This window comes from Melozone crissalis, unplaced genomic scaffold (genome assembly GCF_028551555.1).
Source record: "Melozone crissalis strain CALT ecotype California unplaced genomic scaffold, PUWL_Pcris_2 ptg000016l_1, whole genome shotgun sequence".
NCBI lineage: Eukaryota > Metazoa > Chordata > Aves > Passeriformes > Passerellidae > Melozone > Melozone crissalis.
This window is the reverse complement of record NW_026535794.1, coordinates 19,643,878-19,669,075: the sequence shown is the minus strand read 5'-3', so window position 1 is coordinate 19,669,075 and position 25,198 is coordinate 19,643,878. Positions and strand designations below refer to the sequence as shown.

At 37.2% G+C, this 25,198-nt stretch overlaps 1 protein-coding gene across 2 annotated transcripts in view; it reads right to left on the bottom strand.

Moving 5' to 3' along the window:
• LOC128935191 (LIM zinc-binding domain-containing Nebulette) overlaps positions 1 to 25,198 on the bottom strand; it is a 247,603-nt gene that overhangs the window by 12,180 nt on the left and 210,225 nt on the right. For both annotated transcript variants that reach the window (XM_054273317.1, XM_054273316.1), the window contains exon 5: positions 21,578 to 21,749. In XM_054273317.1, coding sequence (XP_054129292.1) covers positions 21,578 to 21,749 — 172 coding nt within the window. The remainder of the gene's footprint in view (positions 1 to 21,577; positions 21,750 to 25,198) is intronic.

The window sequence follows — 25,198 nt, the reverse complement described above, 5'->3', positions numbered from 1 at the left end:
GGTTTGTATGGAGGTTATTAGCCCATCTCCCCTGTTTTTTGCCAGAATTTTACTAGCTCAATGGGAATTCATTTAGCTACACTGAAAACAAATGCATTTCTGCTGATACTTTTCAAGTGGTCTTTTTAGCTGATAGTCTATCTGTCTCCTCTTCCAAAAGCTGTCTTTTGGTTAAAGGAGAGAGAGTTTATGCAGCACATGATTAAAAAGTCTTCAAACATGGAGTCATTCAGCTGTCCAGCACTTCCTGGGATAGATCTCTTGAGTTTGTTGGGAAGTAAGAACCACTTCTGCAGCAGCCATCACTCACAGATTCAAAAAGCAGCAAATTTAACATAAGATTTAAAGGGGTTCACAATGAGTGAAAGGATCCAGAATTTGCAAAATGAAAAAATACATGGGAAAAGCAGGAAAACCCAATAAAAATATATATTTATGAGAAGTTTTCATATTTGCACTAGTATTATTCCATAATTCCCTTTTTCTTGAGTTGTCAGGACAAGAAATGCATGTGAAAAGGGGATTACTGAGAAAATTTTTGCCAAACTGTTTCAGAATGAAAAGTCAACCTTGTGCTTTCAGCAAGTTGTTTTACCAATCCTGCTTCTCCAGCTAACAAAATTATTGATTTCAACAAAGGTTCTTCTTAAAACTTCCATTTAGTTTCAGTTAGCATATTCAAATGCACTAAGTGTGTAATTACAATTTGGGATGCTACGCTTTGCTCTACTGTACTTGTAAAATAACTAACACTATACATTACCTAGGGTTTTTCTGATTTAGAAAACATGCTTCTAACTATTGTAATGAATAGATTGTTTTGTTAAATGAGGGAAATTAAAGTGATATGCAGTCAGATGCAACACTGGAACACGATGAATAATGGATGTTTTAGAAGGGCCAAGTTCATTCTAATGACATATAAGTAGGAAGACATTTTCAAGCAGTTCAATCATCAGAGAATTACCGCTCATTAACATGTTCACAGAATTATCATGCATTAAGTGAATAGCCCTAAGTAGTTCATCAAATAATTTATGTTCAATGTTGTTACAAGCTATTTCCACATGAGCAGATGTGGCCCTTCGTGAGAAAATAGAGAAAAACATAATTTAATCAAAGGTTCTGCGATCAAGCTGGAATGAATACATTTTGTCTAATTCACCACCAGCATGAACTGTAGGCCAGTTTGTCAAAGCCAATGGAGTCTCATCACCTCACACCAGTAGCAAATTACTTTTATTGCTTGAACTTTTTAACTTAGCAACAGGAGTACCTTCAGCCAACACTGGCCACTGATCAGCCAGCAGCAAGCCTGCCCTGCAAAAACAAAGGGCTGATAGCTCTTCCCTGGTCCCTGGCAGGGTCAGACACCCTTCTCCCAAGAGAAGCAGAGGCTGGTAGGAACCTTTTGCTCTTGATTCTTTCCCCCCAAAAGAGATCTTTCTTGTTTCCTATCAATCATCCCTTGTCAGCGTTAAGGCAGCAAGCGTACTGATGGTCAGCTTCATTGTAGCCTCCGAGTCAAGGGGCTTATTTTGGGGAGGATAACCCACAGCTCCTGCCTCTGTGACCAGTGACAGCTGCAGGTCTGAAATGTGCTTTCCTCTTTAGCAATCAGTCTCTCACAAGCTGAGAGAATTCTGGCAAACTGACTCAACAAAGCTGTTTGATACTTTACCTGCAATGATGGAAAACATAAATCCACAAAAATAAAGCATTTCTTCCAAAGCATGAGAAATTTTGGGAAGCGATAGAATTGTAGTATTATAAAAAGATGTTATACAAACAAAAAGAAGGATTAGCTTTGCTAATTATCTTTTAGTCATTTATTTAGGTATCATATATGTGAGCATAAATATCAGCACATACTAGTGTTGAAGACACTTGAATGATTCCATGTGGACTGGGGTTTTTTCCATTAAAAGAATACTATAGTATTCTGCAAAAAACTTTGAAAACAATCGTTATTTTCTAACAACTTTTAACAAAAAATACTGAAGAAACTTTCAGAGGATGGTCTATTTGGAAGACTATTTGGGAATCATATAAATAAGCAGAATAGTGAAGAGATAATGTCTGAGTTGGTGACATACAGATAATTCAAGGTGAGATTAAATGACGCAGAAAAAGAGTTTGATTTTTTCATCATCATCACACATAGTTAACTGCAATCTTCTGGCTCAGTCTGAAGTATAAAGTTCTACAACATCATTGATTGCAGCAGCAGCAGCAGCAATGGTTTTAGCTAACCTAAGGGAACAATAAAATACAGTGGTGGAACATGAAATTCATTTAACTGAAGTCAGATTTATTGGTGATGGAGCTGAGGGCTGACCATTGCTCCCAGAAGTACAGGTGAATTTTTTTGTTGTTGCATTAAGACTTTACCAGATGCATTCTGGTTTATCAAAACTTACTTTTTTTTTTCTTGTCCCACTTACCAAGCAAGCCAGATATTCACTTTAAATTATCTATTAAATAAATTTATCATATATCTCTAACTATATTTTTACAGGCTTCCCCAGAGAAAAGAGCAAGAAAAATTAATGAACATTATATAAGACAGAGAGGAAGCCTCCAAGAAAAAGAAGCAGCTGAAAGAATGATAGCAAGTATCAACTCACTGCTGCAGACAACAGGGTCTGCAGAGTGTGCACTGATCAGGAAATGCTCTGAAAGAACTGGGAAAGAAAAATGTCCAACTGTAGAAACAGGAAAGGAATGCTTAAGAGAGCCTTGTATAACTATGAGCTTAAAAAGAAATGCTATGCTAAAAAGAAAACTCAGTTAAAAGTTATGTTCTGAGATACATTTTATCAATACTATACTTAAGCTTTCTTCCATTCTTTTGTACAGCAGAACCTTGATGATCCATGGTAAAACAAAATATCCTTATATCCTCAGTGGTAACTACTGCACTTTTGCCATTTACTGCAACACATGCCAGTTACTGAACCACGTGCAAAATAATCACTCCATTTACTCTCACACACATCATACACTTCTAAGGATTTAATGGAATCCTTCCTATTCTGATTATTATTAGAATTCTCAGTTTCACTCCTGAGACTTCAGACAACTCACAAAGAATATCGCAACATTCTGTAATCATAACATGAGAGAACACAAAGTAAAAATAAAGATTTGAATTACTATGTGCTTAATTCTAGTGTCTGCAATACATCAGGTAAAAAGCTGTAGGCTTTCTGAACACCACGAAAGAGCCAGAATACAGCATCATCATACATCTCTGGCTTGCTGCCATTACAATGAGCTCTCCCAAAACAGATCAAACTGCTTATGGGAATCATGCTCATCCACATATATGGTAATCCTTCCCCTTTTTTTTGCCTTGCTACTGCTGCATTTTCCACAGGTTGCTAAATTTGGCACAGGCTTCACAGACTTTCTTTAGAAAGCCTTCCCGATAGCTTTCAGTTCCTTCTTTCTTTTGCTCTTCCATTAGAAATCCTCAGCTGTGTCCCAGGGAACAGAAGACATCAGAGTGATGCAATCACACGTGGGGAGATGCAGGCCTACAGAGCATTTCTGGGGATTCAGGTCACCCCATGTGCTGTCCACGTGCACGGGTCACTGTGCCTGAACTGCACAGCCCCTTTGACACTTCCCAGTGTAATACCTGGCCAAGGAAATACAATCTTAGGAAATAGAGGAAACAGAACTGTTACTGCTCTCTTAAAGCTGGTGGATAATAACAACTGACACCTTCTAAAGCCTTCTCCAGAAAGTGTTAAAGAGGTTTCTTTGATTACAAATTCTGGCTAGATAATTTTTTTGTTTTCTATCAATTTCCCCAGATGTTGGCTGCTGTACACCATCACTGAAATATTTAAAGTGAATGTTTTTCTCAAAGAAGCCTCTAGAAATAGTATGGTCTGTCCTCATTTAAAATCAGGGCCAAGTTTTCAGATAGGTTGAGTTTCTTCAGGCCTTGTCCTGTCAATTTTTATTTTGGGATGCAGATTTTAATACATCTCTTTGAGCAACCACAAACCCTCTAACTTCTCCTCTTTATTTCCCATGCTCTTGAGATGAGTTCAGCCCAGCACTGCATTAGTCATATAAGCAACTTGAGAAACAGTTTTAAGGAGAGATTTGAAGGAAGTTAACACATTAATTCTGCAGAAGTTCACATCCTGCCCAAGCATAAACAGCAGCATAAATGGAACATAATTGCTGCCAGCCAAGAATTTAGTAAGAGATTTAAAGAAGGCCCATATCACAGGCCAATCAGAAACCAGAATCTTGACACTTGGGCAACAAGTAAGGAAGGTTCCATGTGATGAGGGTACAATGTTAAAGAGGCACAAAGGGCAGAAAAGTATCTTGACTGTCATGACAGCTGAGCTTTTAGCAGACTTTTAAAGATGATGTGCTGAACAGCATTCTCTGCTGAAGTTAAGAGTTTCGGATGAATTTGGCAGGAGTCATGAGGGGACTCACGACTCTCAAGGAGGTTACAGGCAGTCCACCCCTGGTGCCTACTGCATATCTGAGGCTGGTTCCCCATGGGCTGAGTGAGACAGCCCAACACTTCTACTGCCCCTTCCTTCCTCTCATCCAGGTTGTTCTGCTGGCTTGGTAAGCTCAGCCAGGATCAGATCAAATATAGAGCAAGGACAGAGGCAGGACCAAGTACCCAAGGGCAGGGACAGCAGAAAGCAATGAACAGCTAGATCAGCTCAGCTGTTGCAAGGCATGTCCCCCTAAGCACCTCTCTTTTGTGCAAGCTGCCTCTGAATTAAAACCACAAAGGAGCTGAGCCTCTCACAGATGCTTCCCTCCAGATGTCCCAGCACCCAGCTCCAAACAAAGCACCCCATGCAATGCAGGTGCTCCTATGTGCTCACATGCGGCAGACACTGCTCAGATACTTGCAAACTACTTGCAACCTAGGTCTCCATAATTCTTGTTAAAAGTCACAGCAGAAGTTTAGAAAATATTAATCCTAATGCAGCCAGCAAGAGCTGTTTACTTGACAGTAAAAACATGTGTCAGAGAACTTAAAATACTTCAATGAGTGGGCAAGGATTGCCCGGGGATGTTGATATGAGGTACAGAACTCTGCAGCAGCCCCATGGTACTGAGCAAGGAGATGGTCTCTAAAGAATACAGTAGAAAAGCAGAAGTGGAGAAAACAAACAGAAGAGTACAGCAATGTTAGACAAATACAACATAAGGAAAACCTCAGTAATAATTTTACAGTGCAGAACTGTTTGCCAAGAATGCTCCTGTCCCCAAATAGGAGGAAAACTTAAAAATAATCCCAAAGTTTCATGTAAAAAGAAATGTTAAAAATTGGGTAAAGAAACTTTTTTTTTGCCAATCACATCAAAATATCTATAATTTTCAATCATTACAGTTTATGTGGCTCTTCAAAACTAAATATATTTTAACACAAAGCTGGATTCCTTGTTTTAAAAATGTCAGGCTTCAACCTTAAAAATCTCAAATTGAAAAATGTGGTTCTTTTGGCATTGAGACATTAGTCACATGTAACCTTTCCTATATAAAAGTTTCCTTCTAAACTACTATCTTCTGATGAACATTGAAAAATTCCCAGCTTATCTATTAAAGAGCTTTTTTTCATATCAGAAAGAATAGCACAGCACAGTCAAATTTCCTGGGAATAGTTCAGACTGTGTAAGCAATATAAAAAGCACTAACCTGAAGACTGAAGATGATGAGACCTGATACAGAAAAATGCTGTTTTTAGAACAGTAGAAAACACCATGGTAAGGCATCTTGGCATTTTTTCTTGTAAAAGTAACTTTCTCTTCATTTCTTTTGGTTTTTTTCTCCTCTTTTCCTTGCCCTTTACTGTTCAGTTAGCTTGTTTTCATGGATGTCTGAGCTACCAGGCTGGCTGCTCTCAGTGGTTCTGTCAGGAGCAGCAGTTTGTCTGCCTGCTATCCATTACAGGAGTCAGTAATAGTTAGTAAATTGGAATATCAAAGCCAGATATAATTAGGTTGTTGAAATAACAACCTCAAAGTATGGCCTAATTCAGAGAGGGTGTTAATAAATATCTGCCATGCTCACTGACCTCATTAGAATTGAAGGTCTGAACTACTTGGATTCAGTGGCAAATTCAGAATGTTACAGCTTAGGAAGTTTCCATAACCTAAATTCTAAAGTTATAAGAAATAAACTGTGCAATCTTCAAATACTTTAAAAAAAGATGGAGAGGAGGCCAACAAAATTACTGATCTTGTGTTTAAAATATCATTAATTATTCATCATGCAAAAATCAAAACATCCCTGCTCTCATGACTACTTACTGACATACTAGAGTTTATAAAATAATGTATTTTAAACTAAACTTCATTAGTGTCATGATTAGACAAAGATTGTTTAAAGAATCATTATTCCAGAACACCATTTCATCAGCTAGCAATAATTAAGACTAACTATACTGTATGCACCATGTAAGCTGAAGTAGATTATTATGGGAAATGCAGAATCATGCAATTATAACTCTGGAGAACGATTTCAATATAAGAAATTAAAATTTGATTTAGAATGAAACCAAAATGGAAGATCTCACATAGCTGTTGAGCATATGTCAGAGAAAACTAAGACATTTTGAAAGGAACAACAAAAAAATGTCTAGTGTGCTCATGTGACACTGGAATCCTGTGTTTTATTTGAGGTTTTGTTTCAGGCAGGGACTATCTCATATTTCAGTCCAAAGTTCTTGATTTGTATGAGCAAGCAATATCACTAATAATGGTTACGTTGGTCTTTGTTTTATAAGTCCATCATAAACCCAATAGGAGATGAAGAGGGAAAAGGACATTGGAAGAACAGATAGAAACTGTCTCTCTAGTACTTCATGGTCTATGTGTCTGGTGATTCAGACCTTCCCAATTCTTCACATTTTGAGGAATGATGGATCCATCAATTCCATTATATTCTTTTTCATGGCAAATTACTTTCCAAGCTCTGTTCTGGCCTCTCTGAGGGGTCTAAATATCTGTATTTCAAAAGTCAGTCTCTCATGGACTTTTTTTCCCTGTAAAAAAAAAAAAGTATGGCTTTCATTCCTCTTCACAGTAACTGCAAAATAACAATATATTTTTTAAAAGCCCAGGCTAGCATAGTCTCCAGAAGGCCTTGTCTGAAAGCAATTACCAAATATCACAGTCTAGAGAAAAATGAAAGGAACCCAGGATGTCCTATTTTCTACAGTCAACATTAAAAGAAAGAGGACAGTCAACAGAACATCCATCCTTATCATAAAAAGACAATAACACAGGGAATATTTTTGCCAGAAAGAGACTGTGGATACTGCTTAGAGCACCATTTTTATTGAGGTACAGGAATTGGAGGGTACTGAGTAATAGCTCAAAAGCTTTCGTGATAATTAACACATTACTGTCATAGTAAAGCATCACAGAGCTGTAAAGTATTAACTACACATAATTTAGTGCTCTGGCAGCAGGGGAGGAGAAGAAGCCAAATCTCAAACAAGCCATAGTGTCCCTGCCTGTGTCTGACTCTGGATCAGTGAGGTGGTAAGGGGCCTGCAAAAAGCAAAAGCCAGCCCTGTTCTGGCAGAGCAGAAAATTTTGATGTTCTGAAAATGGCATCAGCTTCCCCAGACTGCCTTTGGAAAGGCCATTAAGGACTGCAAGACCATAAAAGCTCAAAAGAATTATTTGATAAATGTAATTCCATAGTAGCCCCTTCAAACAATTTTTTTTTCAAATGAAAGTAAAGGTGTTTATTATAAAATAGGGTGTCAAATGATCTCCCAGAAAATTCATTAAAAAATTTCTAAGCATTATCAGCATTTTAAAATACAGGAAAAGGCTGTTTCTAGCATTTATTCATATTAATGTTTTTATCAGTTTTGCTAAAAGAATAGCACAAAATGAAAGTGAACACAATATAAAATTACCATTTACAATGAATTATATTAATTATTATCTTCATCCAACCTCTTTGAACAGTTGTTTTGGGGATTTTAAAAGTTGTATGAATTCTATATCTGACTATTTAGAACTTTATGGCCAGCTACAACCATCTACTTCACTTAAAATTCATTTCATTTAAAATACAAACCATTTATCCCCCTTCCAGATTCCACTGACAAATTTTTAGTACAGCACAGTAGTAAAAGAGAAAAATTACTTAATTTCTCTACAGTAAAAGAGAAAATTACTTAAACTATTTGGCTTCTAGTCCTAAAACTAGAGTGCTACCTGTTCCTAGTTTTGAACCCAAAGATGTAATTTTAGGGTTATTATGATGAACACAGAATATTCTAAACCAGTTAAATGCACTGACAAAAAATTGCTTTGATATTCAACTGCAAAATCTTTCCCAGATGTTTAATTCACTCATTTTCCTCACAAAAGCAAATTAAATACATTAAATACTCTATTGGAACCTGAAGAAAAGAATTACTAACAGGCTATAGATTATATAGATTATATTTTGTCAAAGGAATTTTTCTAGCAGTTCAGATATAAAAGATCATTTTTTTTCAGACACCACTACAAATATTAGTTTGGCATTTTTTTCAGTGGTAGCTGTGCAGTCCAAAGAGTTCAGCCTGTGTGTCTATTAGCAGCTGCCATGCCACAGCCCTAGTACACAGCCCCCATTTGCCCACTGGTTCTGTGCTGGGGCACAACCAAATGACAGGGCATCCTGCTTGGAACGGGAACAGCAGCCAGGATTCCGTGTCACAAACAAACCTTAGGGCTCAGCATTCACCCTGAGCTGCAGCATGTCTCAGCTGAGACAAAAATCTGCCTCTTTTCTCTCTTCACACACCAAACCACACTATTTTATTTATGAAGGCACAAAATGTCTTAAAGCCAGCCCAAGGCACCCTCAGTCCTAGTGGGGCCATGGTGTACCACAGGAAGCTGCAATTCCTACTTAAATTGTGAATAGGGACAGCTTTGCTCTAGGCTTCCTCACAAAAGGAAAGATTTGGTAAAATGAAGGTTACATCACATGCCTTCAACTATAATTCAAACTCTCTTACATTGACTGAACATCTACTGCTGCCCTTGTGCATTAGAAAGAGAAGCCTGTAAGTTCTTCTCACAGAAGCTGTGCCTTGATTTCTGTGCATAGATTTATTTGCATAGTGAGTATAACCAATCTGAACAATGGAAGCATAGCATTAACCAGGATATGTATGTCACTGCACACAATTTTACTAATTATATTTATTGTCTACTGGATATAGTGTTCTCTGAAGTGTATCAAAAGCTGCTCTAGGGAGCCACACTGAACAACTGAAACTACTCCTTGCCAAGGGAGCCATCAACACTTCCAACTGCTGAGTCACTTGGAAACTTCCTTTCCACTTTCTGCTCACCAACTGTTTAATGGAAAAGAGAACATCAAACTCAGACAGCTGGCAGAATAAACAAAAGGATCCCCTGAACTGCTGCTACACTGCAGAAATTAAAAATGGGATTTCTTCTGGATTCTCCTCCATCAGGATGTGTGGGGATTGTCTTTTGATGCTGCCAGATGCCAAGAGTGTGGGAGAGAAGCATGGGGATTAAAGATAAGCATAAGGAACCTAAGCAAAAATATTTTGGAAGTATAAAATATAAAGCTCTCCCTGGAACATTAACTCATCCTCAGTGAACACATACTGAATGAAAATGTGCTTTCAGATGAATCAATGACTTCTATCTTAATGCATTACAACCAGCATAAAATACTTAGTTTTATTCCCAGCACTCTAAACCAGACATTAATCAAAATTTAACTAAGCAATCACTTGAATTACTATATGAATTTTCAAGCTTATGCTAAAAAAAAATCAGGTTTTACAGATACCTAATACCTCTTTGTGGTGGAAAAGAATGAAATATAATTTTCTAGACTAATTCCTCTCATGTTCTGTGTTAACAAAGCACTCAGCAGAGGACACTATAGTCCAATAGTCCAGACTAGGACAGAAAACTGATAATGCACAAGACAGTACATAAATGTAGTCCCAATGTCTTTCTGGATTCCTATACTTACATGGCTTAAAAGGCTTAAATGGATTATTCAGAGACAAAATTATATATTAAGCAGAAATCCCCTTATCATCTAAACACACAGAAATTAGGACATTTGTAGGGGACATACCCAACCTGTTTCTAAATGAAATCTAAATTCTTACAGCTAATTTTGTCTTTACGTTTCCTTCTTACCTCAAATCTAGAGGTGAGAAGGTTTTTAACACAAATAAGCCTCCCACTGTTTTCAAGAACTCCTCTTACTGTAATGACATTATTTTAAATCAGGAAAAAAATGCCCTTTGAACATTAGGAGTCACTGCAAAACAGGAGGCAGAAGCTGAAACAGCAAAACATACCTCCTTCAAAATAAAGATTTTCAGAAGGGAGAGAGCTCTGTCCTGCTGCCTGAAAAACCATGTCCTTTTGGGGAACAATGTGGTTACAGCAAACCTTTACAAGGGAAACTATATCATTTCTGTAAAAATGTATTTGAGCATGGAAGACCAGGGTTCACTGGTTCTGAAGAGAAAGCTCTCTAACAAAGAAAACTCTTCATGCTAAAAAAAATTGTGGCACCAGAGAGATTACAAATATATACATGCACTTATGTCTGTAATACACAGAGTAGACCTATTTGGTTAAGTTCAAAAATATCACAGAAGTTTGTGGGTAAGTTATTTATTATTTGACTGCAAGCATTTGTAATACATTACACACTGAATAACAGAAAACCACCTGATTACCAAGATGGAGAAACAATTTTACCAAAATGCTGTTGAATGGAAGACAATTTTTTTCCCACATGTTGGCTTTCAGGTTGGCAAACCTGCTGTGGGCTGATTAAAGAAGGAAAACCGAAGTACATCTAGTCTGAAATACAAAAAAGTCAGAAACAGATGTAAGAGTCTGGTGGCTAAGAGAAGTGTCAGTGTGACCCTCACTAAGAGGTACTGAGAGTAGACAGAGAGCATCATTTTGATGTGTTCAGCCTTCTGTGGCAGGGCAGCCTGCTGACACACTTGAAAGGTGACAAGAAACCCACAAATACCTACAGTTCTTCCCATGAACTGTACGATTCCTCTCTCTCTGAATGCCATGTTTGATTGCTGGACTCTGGGGAATACTACGGAAACAGAGTTCAGCTACCTAGCAAAAGAGAACAATTCTGCCCTGACAGAGAAGAAAAACTAACTGCTGTGTCATTCTGCTTGACCTCCCCAGAATGGCAGAGCTTTGCAACTGAATATGAATATGAAGAAGAGTGAAGGATTCCTGCCCTGTACTCTTGACACCTGGACATGGAAGACAGATCTCTCTATCCCAACATAAAGAGTAGTCAGATATTATTCCTTTTTTTTTTCTTCAACTTGTCCTTTACTAATGGTGATTTTTCCCAACCTCAAAACCAGAGGGTTTTTTTATAAAAATTCATGGGAAGAACAGATCAAGGAAGGGAATAAAATCTGGTTTTCTTTCCTCTTCGTTCAGCTCTTGGCACAGAAGAGTTATGACCACTATCCCAATGCAAGAAGACTCCTTGGCTTCATACTGGGATATATATTAAATTCAATGTGTAAAATAAAGAGAGATTTTCTCTAATTTATCTGAGTATTTTGTAGTCTTCTGACCAGGCTAACCAGGAGCAGAAGCAGCAGCAAAGTTCCTTGTTCTAGGATTTTCTGCAGTATATACGTGTGGGTGTCAAAGCCTCAGGCAAGTCCTATGAAGAATCATTTTACATAAAGAGTTACAGATATTGGTGTGTGCTAGGGGAAGAGAAGGAGACATCCTTGAAATTAATGTGTAACATGTCAGTGTTGGGCTGAGGAATGCAAGGCCTCTCCTTGAGCTGGTACACAGAACAAGGCTGCTGCCAGTGACACACAACAACGCCTAAGGTCTGTGTTTGCTCTTTGCAGGGCTGTGCTCACACTGCAGCTCAAACAGCAATTCTACAACGAGCTCCTGCCCCAGTGAGGGAAGGAGGAAGATAAACCCTGGAGTCGGACGGAAGGGAAAGGAGCAGACTCAGCTGTTCTGGAGCATTTCTTCCTCAGAAGGTTCATATCACACAATGAGGACATGCCACTGGGGAGAGAGATTAAAGGACTCACTGTTTCTTATTGATTAAACTTCCACTCCAAGCTAGATAAAGACTTCAAAACTTAAGGAAAGAGACTGCAGCATCATGTTTTCTTCAGTCTTCATAGACTTTGGAATCATATTGACAACAATGCCCATTTGCTGTATTTATTCCTCAGAGGTTGTTTGCACCAATTGCTTCTGGGTTGCTTTTTTGTTATATAATCTTAATCAAGTACCTACGAAAAAAAATTCTGTTTTCTCATAGCAATCTACCAGTTACTTTTAAGGCTGATAACAAAGTAAGTGGAATTTCATTGAAATCTGTGTATTTGGATTGCCAGTGTGAGTAAAAGAAGATAACTAACCAGGCAAAGACAGAGACTTGAGAGTTGCTGGCAGTCTGTTTTCATTAAAATAAAGACAGGAAGACAGGAAGACCTTTAAACTCATATCAAGGGTCCTTTATGCTAATTCTCACCACTACTGTGGTGGCAGCAGGTGAACTGATTCTGAAGAACTTGGGCTGAAGGAGTGAAAATAGCACACATGCTGACTCCAGCCAAATATATGAAATTTCAGCAATCATATTTAAAACACAACAAAAGGCCCTTGAAAATTTTGTTCTAATACCCACTGAGGTTTCCTACATTACATGTGTTTTTGGGAGTACTGCAAAACTGATTTCCCCCTCCTACAGACTGATTTCTATGTATCTTTTAAGATAATATGGTGATGACGCAGAAAATAACCAAGAAACCATTTTTCTTCCCCACCAGAGTAACAATATATGCATAACTGAAAATGAACTGATAATCATCTCTTATTTTTCTCCATCTACAGACTACACAGAATTTAAAATAAAAATAAACTGTTACTTATACTGAAAAAGTCCAAACCTATGGTTTGGAAAAAAATTATGCATTATGTCAATATGCTGATACACACCTAGACAAAGGTGTGCACACAAACTAGATGTGAAGACGAAATCAAAGGAAAATAAATAAAAAGGAAAGGCCAAATGCAAAAGAGGAGGAAACCAGCCCTGAAGGTTTCAACTAGAAACCTTCCAAAATAGTGCCAGATTGGCAGAGGTGTTGAGCCATATTATTGAACTAAATCATTCTTTCCTGGAGCCTGAATGCAAACCAACAGGGCAAAACTTTACCCGAAGTGAAGGAAGGGGAACAAGAGAGTGAGTGTGGAAAGAAATGGGAGAAAACCACTGTAAAAGGCTTGATGGAAAATCAGGACAGACAGGAAAGTCTTTATAAAAAATCTAAATAAAAGCCAAAACACAACAGCTGAGATATTTTTCAGACAGAATGCTGTCAAGAGAGACCTAAACTTCAGAACTTTGCTGCTTTTTCCCATTGTTCTGTAGAGAAAAAACTGCCTGGTCTGGCTTTATAAGCAAAAACATCCATATATCTCAACCTCTCTTTCTGAAAGAAAAAATCTGAAAAACCCTTCCAAAAGTAAGGGATCCGTGCCTGAGAAGCAACATCACTGTTAAAAGCAGAACTAAAGGAGAGAAATCATTACTTTCTATTCCTTTTTAACCAAGTTGAAAAAAATTACTCATTGCCAGTGAGAATTTAGGAAAAATGTGGCACCCAGTGTTTAAGTGAAGTCCTACAGAATGGCTTGCAGGTACAAAGATAATCTTTGTTAGGCAATAACTAATTGCAAAGTACTTAGGCAGACTGGGAAGTTCTAGTGCTTCTAAAGCACTCTGCTTTGCCCTTTGTTCAGTGTGGTAAAAATCCTCAAAGATACCATGAAGTAATAAAGTCCACCCTGAAAAGCAATCACAGAAAGAAGCTGTAAAAAAAGACACACAAAGTTGAAAACTAATTTCTAAAAGATTATTAAAATGAAAGCCCATGAACTGCATCAGCTTGCTGAAAAGTGTAAACAATTGTTTTCCATTTTACCTGCAATGCTGTAAAATAACAGGGAATTTTCTGAACTTACATCAGGCAAAAATCTACTGATTTTGTAGAGAAGGACCCATGGTTCAACTCAACACCATAATCTAAAATAACAGTCAGGGAACAAAATAGAAAGAAGTAATTCTAATGAACAATGTTAGTAGATTCCCTGTGATGTTATTACTGAAATTCCCCAAGAGAAGAGAGAGTTATTTAGATCTGAATAAGCCTTTAACATCTGGTATCAAGTCAGAGACCCAGCTAAGGGCTGGGAAGAGGTAGTTAAGGAACAATTCCATCAGCTGTGGCAGGCAAAGATTTGAATTATGCAACAAATATCAGTAAAGGTATCTAAACTAAAGTAGCAATTGAACAATGTAGGAATATGTGAAATATGATGAGACAAGGCCAAAGACACTTAGAGACATTAAAATTGGTTACAGATCTTTCATGCTGGCATGCCATCAGATAGAACAATGGCCAGTGAGAAACTCTGCTGATCTAAGAGTACAAACTCCACCAGGTACAGCATAGAATCTCAACAAAATAGATTTAGTTCTCATTTATGGTATAAGAGACACTGTATAAAGGTCATGGACAAACTTGTCTTGTGGCTATATGCAAAATGACCTTTTGGATGGGCTGAAAAAGATTGACATTTTTGGCTAAAGATGCTATCTTCTGCTAGCTCTCTCTAAGTGTGTCCAGAGAAATGGCATTTTCTTGTAAATCATTAGGATTATGTTCAGTTACTTAGCTGTGGCACTTATTTCTTCCCTGCAATGGGAGATGTCTACAGGTGCTCAAATCCTGGCTGGCCAGCTGGGTTAAAACAGAAAAACAACCTCTTGCTAAAATATGTTGATCTTAGGAATGATCTGTTCAAGACATCACCACAACAATAGATTCAAATAGAGCCACAAAAAGCAAGCTTACTAGTGCCAAAACTACCACAGAAATAAAGCCCATTTCCCATCCTCAAGTAGTAAAAAATATCTGTTGAAAATCAAATCAAATCAAGCTGACAAAGCAATGTTGAAACGGTTTGGAATACTTCCAAAGAAAAGATCAGAACAGTTATAGACAAACAATGTGCACTGGACTGTGAAAGCCACTTTGCACAATCACAGGAAGAGAAAAAACAACATAAATGTGCATTGTTGTTATCATCTATTAAAAGAGTTGAGAATATAGTTAAAATACCGAACATGATAGTCAGATATGATAAAAGGCAGTACATTTCTGTCAAAGATGTGTATTTCTTTCTTTGTTCAGAGTTAGCACAGCAGTCTGAACACCTTCTCCCTCACCCATTCTTAATCAGAGCTGCTTGTATGTATTTACACAGCACTCATAAAAAGGTAGACTCCATAAGTACCAACCAACACAGTAACATATTACTCCAGTGAATGGGAGAACATAAACAAGTGCAGCCTACAATTAAGATGCCTTCAAATCTTCCAAAAGCCTGGGTAATTTAATGTTGTGTAAGCAACTAATTGGTTTCTTACAAGAAAAAAAAAAAAAGGCAACCCTTTGAATAACCTTTCCAAAGTATCATTTTTTCACAACTGAGAAGCAGAAATCACTATTTTTGAAAAACATCTACTTAGAATGCAATGATTCAGAATATTTTCACTTCATCAGTCAAGTCTAGTACATACTGTAACACCACTAGGATGACTAGACCCTTATGCATAATTTTCCTAAATTTTCTTCTAATCAACAGCATCAAGCAAGTATGCAATGTGGGTTTGTACCTGAGAATGCAGGTTTGTCAAAGTATCCTAATATTAATCCTTGTTAAACCATAAGAGACTACATAGACTTCCCAGCTGAATGAAAAAAACTAGAGAGCCACAACATCCTGCATAATTGAATACAGGAAAAAGTACTTTAGTCACTAAAATACTATGATATACTTGATTTACCCACTGAAAAGCCCAAGGAAAATATGTGTTTTTTTCAGGTTAAAGGTGTATTTCATTCAGTTGCATTGTGTCATTCAAGAGAAAAAATAAAAACAGATTCATGTACATTTTGCAAAAACACAACACAATTTCTTTAAAGCACTGTAAATAGGAGTTAAGAGGGCTTTGGAGCCAACAGCAAAACTGTAAAAGAGAAACCACAATAGAATTATATGGCACACAGAAACTGTGAAGTCTTGCTTTGCTTTCTCTGTCAATCAGGCAATAGTTTACAAAACTTCTACTTGTGACTACACAAGGATAAGGAGTTAATGCAGGCCTGTGAAGTCTCAACACACTGCAATGGTGCTGTTAGTGACAAAAGGTGGGAACAAAGGGTACCTCCTTCATCAGATGGCCTTGTTATCTCACTGCAGTAAGAAAAGGTAGGGTTCGTGTCAGAGCCATCTGATTTACAGTCTCCCAGACTGGTAGAATGTAAATACTGCTTACTGTAACGGCTTGCTCTTTCTACAAAGGTAGAAAGAAATAAAGAATATCACAGTAAATAGATGATGGAAGTGCAAAGACAAGCAACAAGATAAACCCCACCAGTGCTAACATTGCTATTTATACCCTGATAGCATTAAAATTAGAGAAAAGTAAATTCTTTGCAATTTTGTTTCCATTTTGAGCATCGTTAGTTCCAAAGCTTCCTTTAAAATCTAATGCAAATAAGCTTGTTCTTTGCTTTAAAAGAATAGCAGAAATGGAAGGTGGTATTGAGATACCAGAAAGGGAAGGGATAAAGAATACAAAAATTTTCAGTGGAAAATCAAATTATTCCTTTATCCCAGCATGCATACAAGTGTATGTGGAAATACAGCTGTATGTTGTTCCAAGGAATATTTAAAGAACCAAAGTAGCAAAGGAAATGCATGTGAAAAATTACACATTCAAAATAAACACTCCTGTGCAGGAAAAGAATCAATAAAGTTGTAAAACCAAAACCCACTCCCTGTTATTACATTACTTTCTCTCCTTTTCCATGTATCCTAAAATTATTAACATCTTGGACTTCAAAAAATAGAACAAAGCATAATGTCATGTGCCATATAGGCAAAATGTGCATGGAAAAGAAATCAATTTTGTAAATATGTCACTTTCTAGAACTCTGAAATTTTATAAGGTCCAACTATTTGAAAATTCTACCTATAGCAAAGACAAAGTAGGTCAGTGCTTTTTAAATGGCTACTTGTAAGTGGCATGAATAACTTGTTAAGAGAAGATTTATTTCACTATTTCTTTTCTGCACATGCAATTACAGCTGAAGTTCCTATAAAATACTGCTTTTAAACTACAACAGTTATAAAAATATATACAAGTATGCTTATAAAACATGTGGCTGGCATATTGACCTGAATATTTACAGTATCAACTTAGTTTTATAAACATGAAAAGCTGAACTGGGGAAAAGTCAGGATATAAGCAATACCAGAAAGCATATGCAGACTCCTAGACTGAATATTGTCCTCCAGAGGATCAATGTCGAAGATGGAGCCAGGATCTGTGCGCCAAACTTTAAGATCTTTTTCCAAAGCACAGAAAGTATAAGACAGACAAACAACAAAGGAAGTAAAAGCATGAAAGGAATGAGATTTAACAATCAATAATCAATTTCCTTCATCTAGAAATTAACCAAAATACCTAGATATTCACCTGAAGAGATCAGAAAGCCCAATTTCCTGCTTAAAAGAACTTAGTGCATTAATTTTAAGCACTGACATTACTTTAAGGAGACTTTTGCTCCCAATTTTTTTACATTTTCCAAACATGACCATAATATGTTCTTAAGTCTAAATAAATGGGAATCAGTTAATTATCACATATTAGAGCTCTCTAGCTCTCTTCCAGTAGCAGAACCAAAATCATCAGAGCTATAAGATTATTTCCCCAGTTCACCAGCAGCACCCTTATGTGTGGAGACGCTGCAATGTAGGTCCCTATTGCTGACAGCTGGCAGTACACAGCTCCACAGCTGGCAGAGACACTACAGAGTCTCCTTGGCATACAGCACAGATCATGCCAGCATAAGAAGAATCAGGGCCATAGCTCATCCAAAATAAATTTCCCCTGATTGCTTAATTCATGTAAACTCAAAAGTATCTATCTTTCTTAATTAATATTAAAAAAAAAAAATGAACTAAGGCGACAAATTCAGCTGTAGAAATCTGCACTGTACACATCTACCATAGGATAAAATTTCGTCCACTCTTGAACTTAACAAGTAATTCCCTGTGCCAGTGTGTGCTCAGGTGGCCAAGAGGCCAATGGCATCCTGGCCTGGATCAGCACCAGAGAGGCCAGCAGGACCAGGGCAGAGATCATCCCCCTGTTCTCAGCACTGGCGAGGCCACACCTCAAATCCTGGGCTCAGTTTTGGGTGCCTCAATTCAGGAAGGACATTGATAGGGTGGGAAGAGTCCAGGGAAGGGCAATGGAGCTGGGGAAGGGTCTGGAGCACCAATCTGATGAGGAGAGGCAGAGGTAGCTGGGGGTGTTTAGCCGGAGAAAAGGAGGCTCAGGGTGACCTTGTCATTTTCTACAACTGCCTGGAAGAGGTTGCAGTGATGTGGGAATAGGTCTCTCCTCCCACATAACAAGTGATAGGATGTGAGAAAAGGGCCCCAAGTGTGACAGGGGAGGCTTATATATTGGATATTAGGAAAAGGTTCCTCACTGAAAGGGTTGTCAAGCACTGGAACAGGTTGCCCAGGGAAGAGGCTGAGTTACCATCCCTGGAGATGTTTAAAAGGTGTGTTGAGATGATGCTTGAGGACATGGTTTTGTGGTGGGCTTGACAGTCCTGGCTTAATGGTTGCATTTGGTCCTAATGGTCTTGGCCAATCTAAATGATTCTACGATATCTGATATGTCTAAAATTAATAAATCTTTTCATTTCTTCAAATCAGTTTCAACTAAAACCTTGATGTAAAATATAATCAGTCAAAACATAAATCTACCAGATCACACATTTTTACTATAGCTTCTTCTTGGGCAGATCTGGCTTCAAGATTTACTCCATATACTGGAAGCAGGAAAAAAAACTGTCCTCCCAGATTTGTTCTTTTGCTGGTTTGAGAGATACCAAGCTAAGTAATGGGTTGTAGGTAAAGTAGGACTGTGAGGACCCCAAATATTACATGTTTCAAATGATTAATAGCCTAGATGCAATGAAAAGAACAGAGAGAGCTAGCAAAATAAATCCCATGGCTTTAGAATACATTCAGTGTATTCACATTGCACATTATCTACCACAACTCCCATAAGGTGAGGCGCAGTGCTAACTCCTTCCTGCCAAGATAAATTAAAGCTAACTCAAAGTCTTTTGATAAACAATGTGTTATTTCTAATAGAGATAAATTATGCACCTACATAAAGCATTGACAGGCATGAGAAGGGGTAGGGGAATTGTACACCCAACTTGTCCTATTTGATCATGCCTTGGCAAGTGAAAATATAAGTATGGCTTCATGGCAGCACCAGTGCAAGAGTCATTGATTTGTATTGATTTTATCCATCTCTGTAGTCTGAAATAACATACATAGAATCAGAATCTTGGCAATATATAACACAAAACAGTTTTTATTCCCTGGTAGCTTTTGCCAAGGTAAAATATCCTTATATTCATGTGAGAATTGTGGTTTCTCTTTAGTAACAGATCCAAAGCTCACCAACATCAATTTATCTTGATGGGTTTAGAATGGCTTAGTAGGGTTAAAACTAGTGTCTACTTGCCAGAGCAGTGTCATTAATTTTAGTAACCAGGCATTTGAAAGAGTAGTTCTAGTTTCACCAATAATACATTAAAAATCAACCAGAGGGATTCTGACACAACTTTCCTAACTGGCTGAACAATTTACAGCTACAAATAATACTCACGAGAGTCCTAAGTACATTTTTCAGTTTGCAAATTTTTTTTTGAGTTGCCAAGGATATTTCACGATCAGGGAGCTCACTGCTTCTTTCTAAACAAGTAGATATTATAATTGCAATTTTATTCCAAAAAAGCTCTAGCTGAAGTAGTCATGGCCTTTTTCCTTTACACAGTTGTACAATTTTTGCTGTTTGGCAGGCATGGGAAATTAAGAATTTCTTCGTGTTTTGATCCTGGAGTATTTTTAGATGATAAATAATTATATATATTTCAGTTCTTACAGCTCACGAATCTATCTCAGGGATGTCCTTCATTCCAATCTGCTTGTCCTGGCAAGGCTTCAGCTGCTGAACATGGGATTGCACACATGGCGCTTACACAGGGCTACAGCACACATGCAATGCAGCAGAGAGCAGGAGGCTTGTAGCATAGACTAAAGAGCAAATTGAAAACTGAATGTCACACTGCAATTTCACAGAAGCCTTTTTCTTTTTCTTTGGCTGCACCACAACTATGAAAGCGAGTAGTGATGGAAGATCATCAGCACCTGCCCCAGGCAGAGCTCTCTTACACACTTTTGGGAAACCCCTTCTCATATACTGCAGCTACAGACATAAAGGATGGCAACAAAAAAGGAAAGAAATAAACTGCCTTATGTGGTGGAGACTTACTTGGAGACTTTAAGGAAGATAATGAAAAAGTATCTGCCAGGAATATCATAGTTAACCTTGCTGTAGGCAGGAGGATGGCCTATGTGACCAACAAGTTAGTCCATTTCACCTGCAATTTCTCCGGGTTTTGAGATGCAAACTTAAAATCAGCCTCCCTGTTATCACTATATATGAAGAATTTTAGAGTGCTATCTCAGTATGGCTTTTTTGTACGCAGATCCTCTGGGGATCATGGCTGCAAAGCACAGAAAAACAGAAATGGGACACACAAAAAACAAAGTGGAAATGAGAAGAAAAAAGGAAATGAGAAGAAAAAAAAAAAGGAAATGCAAAGAAAAAAAATATTACTGCTTCCTTTGCCGTAGCAGACTTGCTGAGTTTTCAGCAATTTCAAATATCCATTTCAATTTTTAAAGAGAGCTCATTATGGTCATGCTACATAATACCTTTATGCAATACCTTGTCTTTACATATGACTCTAATCTGCATTCTACCCCTTGAACGCCCATCCTTATATTGGGCCATCTTTCAGAACATCACCTCTCAACACTGGTATTTGGCTTACCAGAGATCTAATGAGTTAATGATGAATTATAGCTTGAGATATTTTAAAAGCTGTGTGAAACTGTGAAACACAAGGTAAATAGATATATGCAGTTCTGAAGAAATTACTGACTGACAGAAAGGGAAATTTCAAACTGGCCTGCAAAATTTAAACATTGACAACTTGCAGAATCAGTTTTAATAATTTTTCTTCTGTGTAAAATTGTAAAACTTTGACCTACCTTTTAGAGTCAAAATTCAAATTTAAAGTAATAGTAAAAAATATCCATATATTTTTTTAAAGTTACAGATCAAATAACAATATATCTCCCATTCATTCCCATTATGACTTCTCTAGAAGCTGACACAGAACCTGCAGATCAACCATAAGTTTCATGGTGAGAAAAGAGAGAAAATGGAATCTGGAGAGCACAAACAGGGGCTTTCATCTTCCCCACCATGCCTTCAATAACAACAGTATTTAACAGCTTACCAACAATTATTCCAGGTCTTCTATCCATTTCAACGATATGTGGATGCACACCCTTGTATGCTGCATCACTCACAATTTGGGTGTTTTTTCGTACACGCTCTGTTATAGGATCATCTACCACGGGGGTGAAGCCTCTGCCCTTTGTCTTCTCAAAATCTTCATGATATTTTACCTAGGAAAACAAGGAGAATTACGTTTTTCCCCAGGTTGCAATTGACAGCAAATGGTTATTCTGTGCAGGAACACATATATGTCTGATTTATGAGGCACTCATATACTTTGACTTTGCACCATAACAGAATTGTTATACACATGAGATAGGCTGGATGGCCAGCCAAGTATTTTCTATCACCTTAACTAATTTTTATTATATTTTATTATCAATTTTGCATTTCTTTTCCATTGATACTGAATTGGACACTAGCTTAAGCTGCAAAGCATCATCCTACTATCTCACAGGACACAAAACAGCCCTGCCCTCAGGAGGTCACCTGGTGCATTCCCTTCTTCTCTACGACAGGATAGCTGTCTACTGATGCAGACAAATACATCTGCCAGTAAAAATATTCCAGCAGTAGTAGTTCTAAAGAACTCAAGCATTTTCATTCACTGATAATTTTGACTACTTGCACAGTATCACACAAAATTTATATTTCACCCTTTTGTTTTATCATACATCAGCTGGCTTTAAAAATAGGTTTTCAGAAAGAACAAGAGTTATTCTGACCTGCTTACTTTAAAAGAAAATATTAGAAAAAAGGACATTAGAGTAGAAAGTGTTACAGCACCAAGTGTTGGAACAAAACCTCAGTATTAGTAAGAGTTATAAAGGTAGTACTGCTGATTATGCATATTTACATTATAAATAACTTAATCATCAATTCATTAAATTGACAAACATTCTCACACAAGCTGATGCACACAAAACAACTCATTCCAAGAACCAAAGTCACGCAGAAACCAGGAACATGCACAGGCACAAGGTGAAGTGTGTCACCTAATCCAGTGAAATTGTGATGCTCAAATGATGTGTGTACATTTTTAAAGAAAAAAAAAAACCAAAAGAACGGACATTTAACTGTTAGAAAACTGTTTATTAGTATTTCGAAAATGTTCATTACACTCCTATGCAGTTAGCAAACACTCCCTCTACAGGTGTAAGAAGAAAATATTCCTTCCATACCTGAGGAGAGAGTTTCATTAGTTACCTATATTAATGGAAGGCAAAATCCAGTGGAAGTCAAGTGCCATTCCTTAGAAGGCTCTAGTCACAGGAAGAAAGTACCCTACCATTGAGATGTTGTTTTGTGTTTCTTTGACATGCCTTAGCTCAGGTGTGTCTAGAAGCACACTACGTCTACCTTTCATCTGCCTCTGATCACTGCTGTACTTGACCTGCAAAACAGCAACAACAGCACAGGTGACTTTTCTTTGCTTACAGTAGGAAGGATGGTGAGAATCACACCATGCAACTGTACCTTTCCAAACCACAATGCCCAACAGTTCTCTTCTTTAACTCATGTGCTAATAAATTATTTCACAGTGAGGATACAGATGAACTTGTATACTGGTAAGGCCAAAAGGCACATTTATCCCATCAATCACTTACTCAAAATAACATATTTATTTAAAAGCTGAAATTTGTGACTGTTTGAATGACATAAGGGAAATAATTCATTTATCAACTGAAAAATAAGATAAATACTAAGGAAACACCACTGTGACTTAGAACATCCTTAATCCATGTTTGTGTGGTGATGATAAGCTACCTTCTTATTACCAAGACAGACACAGAGTCTGTGAGATTGGGATTACCTGAGAAATCCACGGAATTCAATCCTTACAAGAGGATTAATCCTTTGGAAGGCTTATAACTCCCATTCAATAGCTAGTCTTTACTAGCAGCACAAAGCACCATGTCTGGGAGGAATCTGAATATTTTGTTTCCTAAACAAATGTTTGAGCTCTGGGTTTTGTGCATCAGTAAGTACTGAATCACTTACACCATATTTCTCCTGATTAGCTTATTTTGTGGCACTTTACAGACTAATAAAGATAAGATGGCTAATTGCCTGTTAAAGAAATGGTTAATTACCTGTTAAAGAAAAAAATCCACCCAAAATCCTAAAACAGGGAAAGTAACTGATCCTACTTATTGGTTTGGGAGTGAGTACTCTTACAGTTTTTTCTGTCTTGTTGAATTTTTCTACCAATGGCCTCTCTTAGCTCTACATTGCACCATGACCTGTGCACTGTGTTAGTTAATATTCTAGATTCACCTATATATTCACACTCGAAGTATTACTTGTTAAATGAGTCATGCAAACCTATTTCAACATGTGTTTGTGATGAGAAAAATCATGTATTGAAACTGTCCAACCCTCCTTAAGATTATATATTGGCTAAGAAAGCACACCCATGAAAATATATATCTTGGTATCTGTGTTTCACAGGTAAGTTTCAAGTAATGCAGGAGAAACAAAAATATATGGTACTGCATATTCTTCAAAGCCTTCTTAATTAAACAGTAAATTCTCTCAGAAAATATATTCAGCTACATATGCTTTTGAATATAAGGCATTTTCTGGACAGAATAATTACAGTCAACATAGGCTGATTTTTATCTTTCTCATTAACACAGAGGAGTTTTTATCCCTGTAAATCTTGAGAAACAAAGTGAATGAGTCACTTGGAGAAACACATTTAATTTTCACAAATTAAAAAAAATTACTCAAAGACTAGAACTGTTGTGAGATTTTCCTCTTATTTTCAACTACACACCTCAAAAATAATTGACTTTGGTAAATATTCATGAGCATTTTTAGAACATGATTAAGACATATGCAGCTACAATGTCAGATTCCGTTCCTTTGTCCTTAGACATATTCCCTGATAAATTCAACCTACTTTTCACTCCTACACTCAGTTCTCAAGCGTTCATTACTTGTAATTCTCTTCTGCCACAGTGATTCTGCATGAAACCTCTTCTATTTACCATCTGCAGTGACTTTGCCATGGATTTTGTTTCAGTGTCGAGGACAGACTGCAATGTAACTGGTCTTATCCTTTACTCCATCAGGCTTTTTGCACTTTTTCCTTGTTCCTTAATAGAATTGTCTCATGCTTCTTACACTGCTTTAGTAGCAATTACATTTTATTACCATAAAAGCCAAGAAATAGTTTTTATGTTACTCTTTAGTGTTTAGCCACGGGACCTATTTAGAACTACTCAGCTCTAACAGACGTGGTATGTCACAGAATGGAATGGACACTTCCATGTTTTGAATCACAAAAAAAAAGACATTTGCACTGAGGTTAAATTCTCATTTCCTTTTTTTTCTTTACTGCAAAGAATTACTGACCTCTAGTGACTCTCTCCTTGAAAAATACTGACACCAACACAACCACTTACTTTTTTTGCAAAAATAACCAGACAACCCTGAATATGTTTGTTGCACATATATGCAGTCCATGTCCTCAAAGAATAAAACCAATATCTCATCAGTGAATGATGTAGTTGGCTTTCTTTGACATAGCAAATGTAAAAGGAAAAGCATATCCATGTTTATATTTCTACAGCAACTGAAAAATCTGAATGACAAAAAGATTCAAACAACTTGC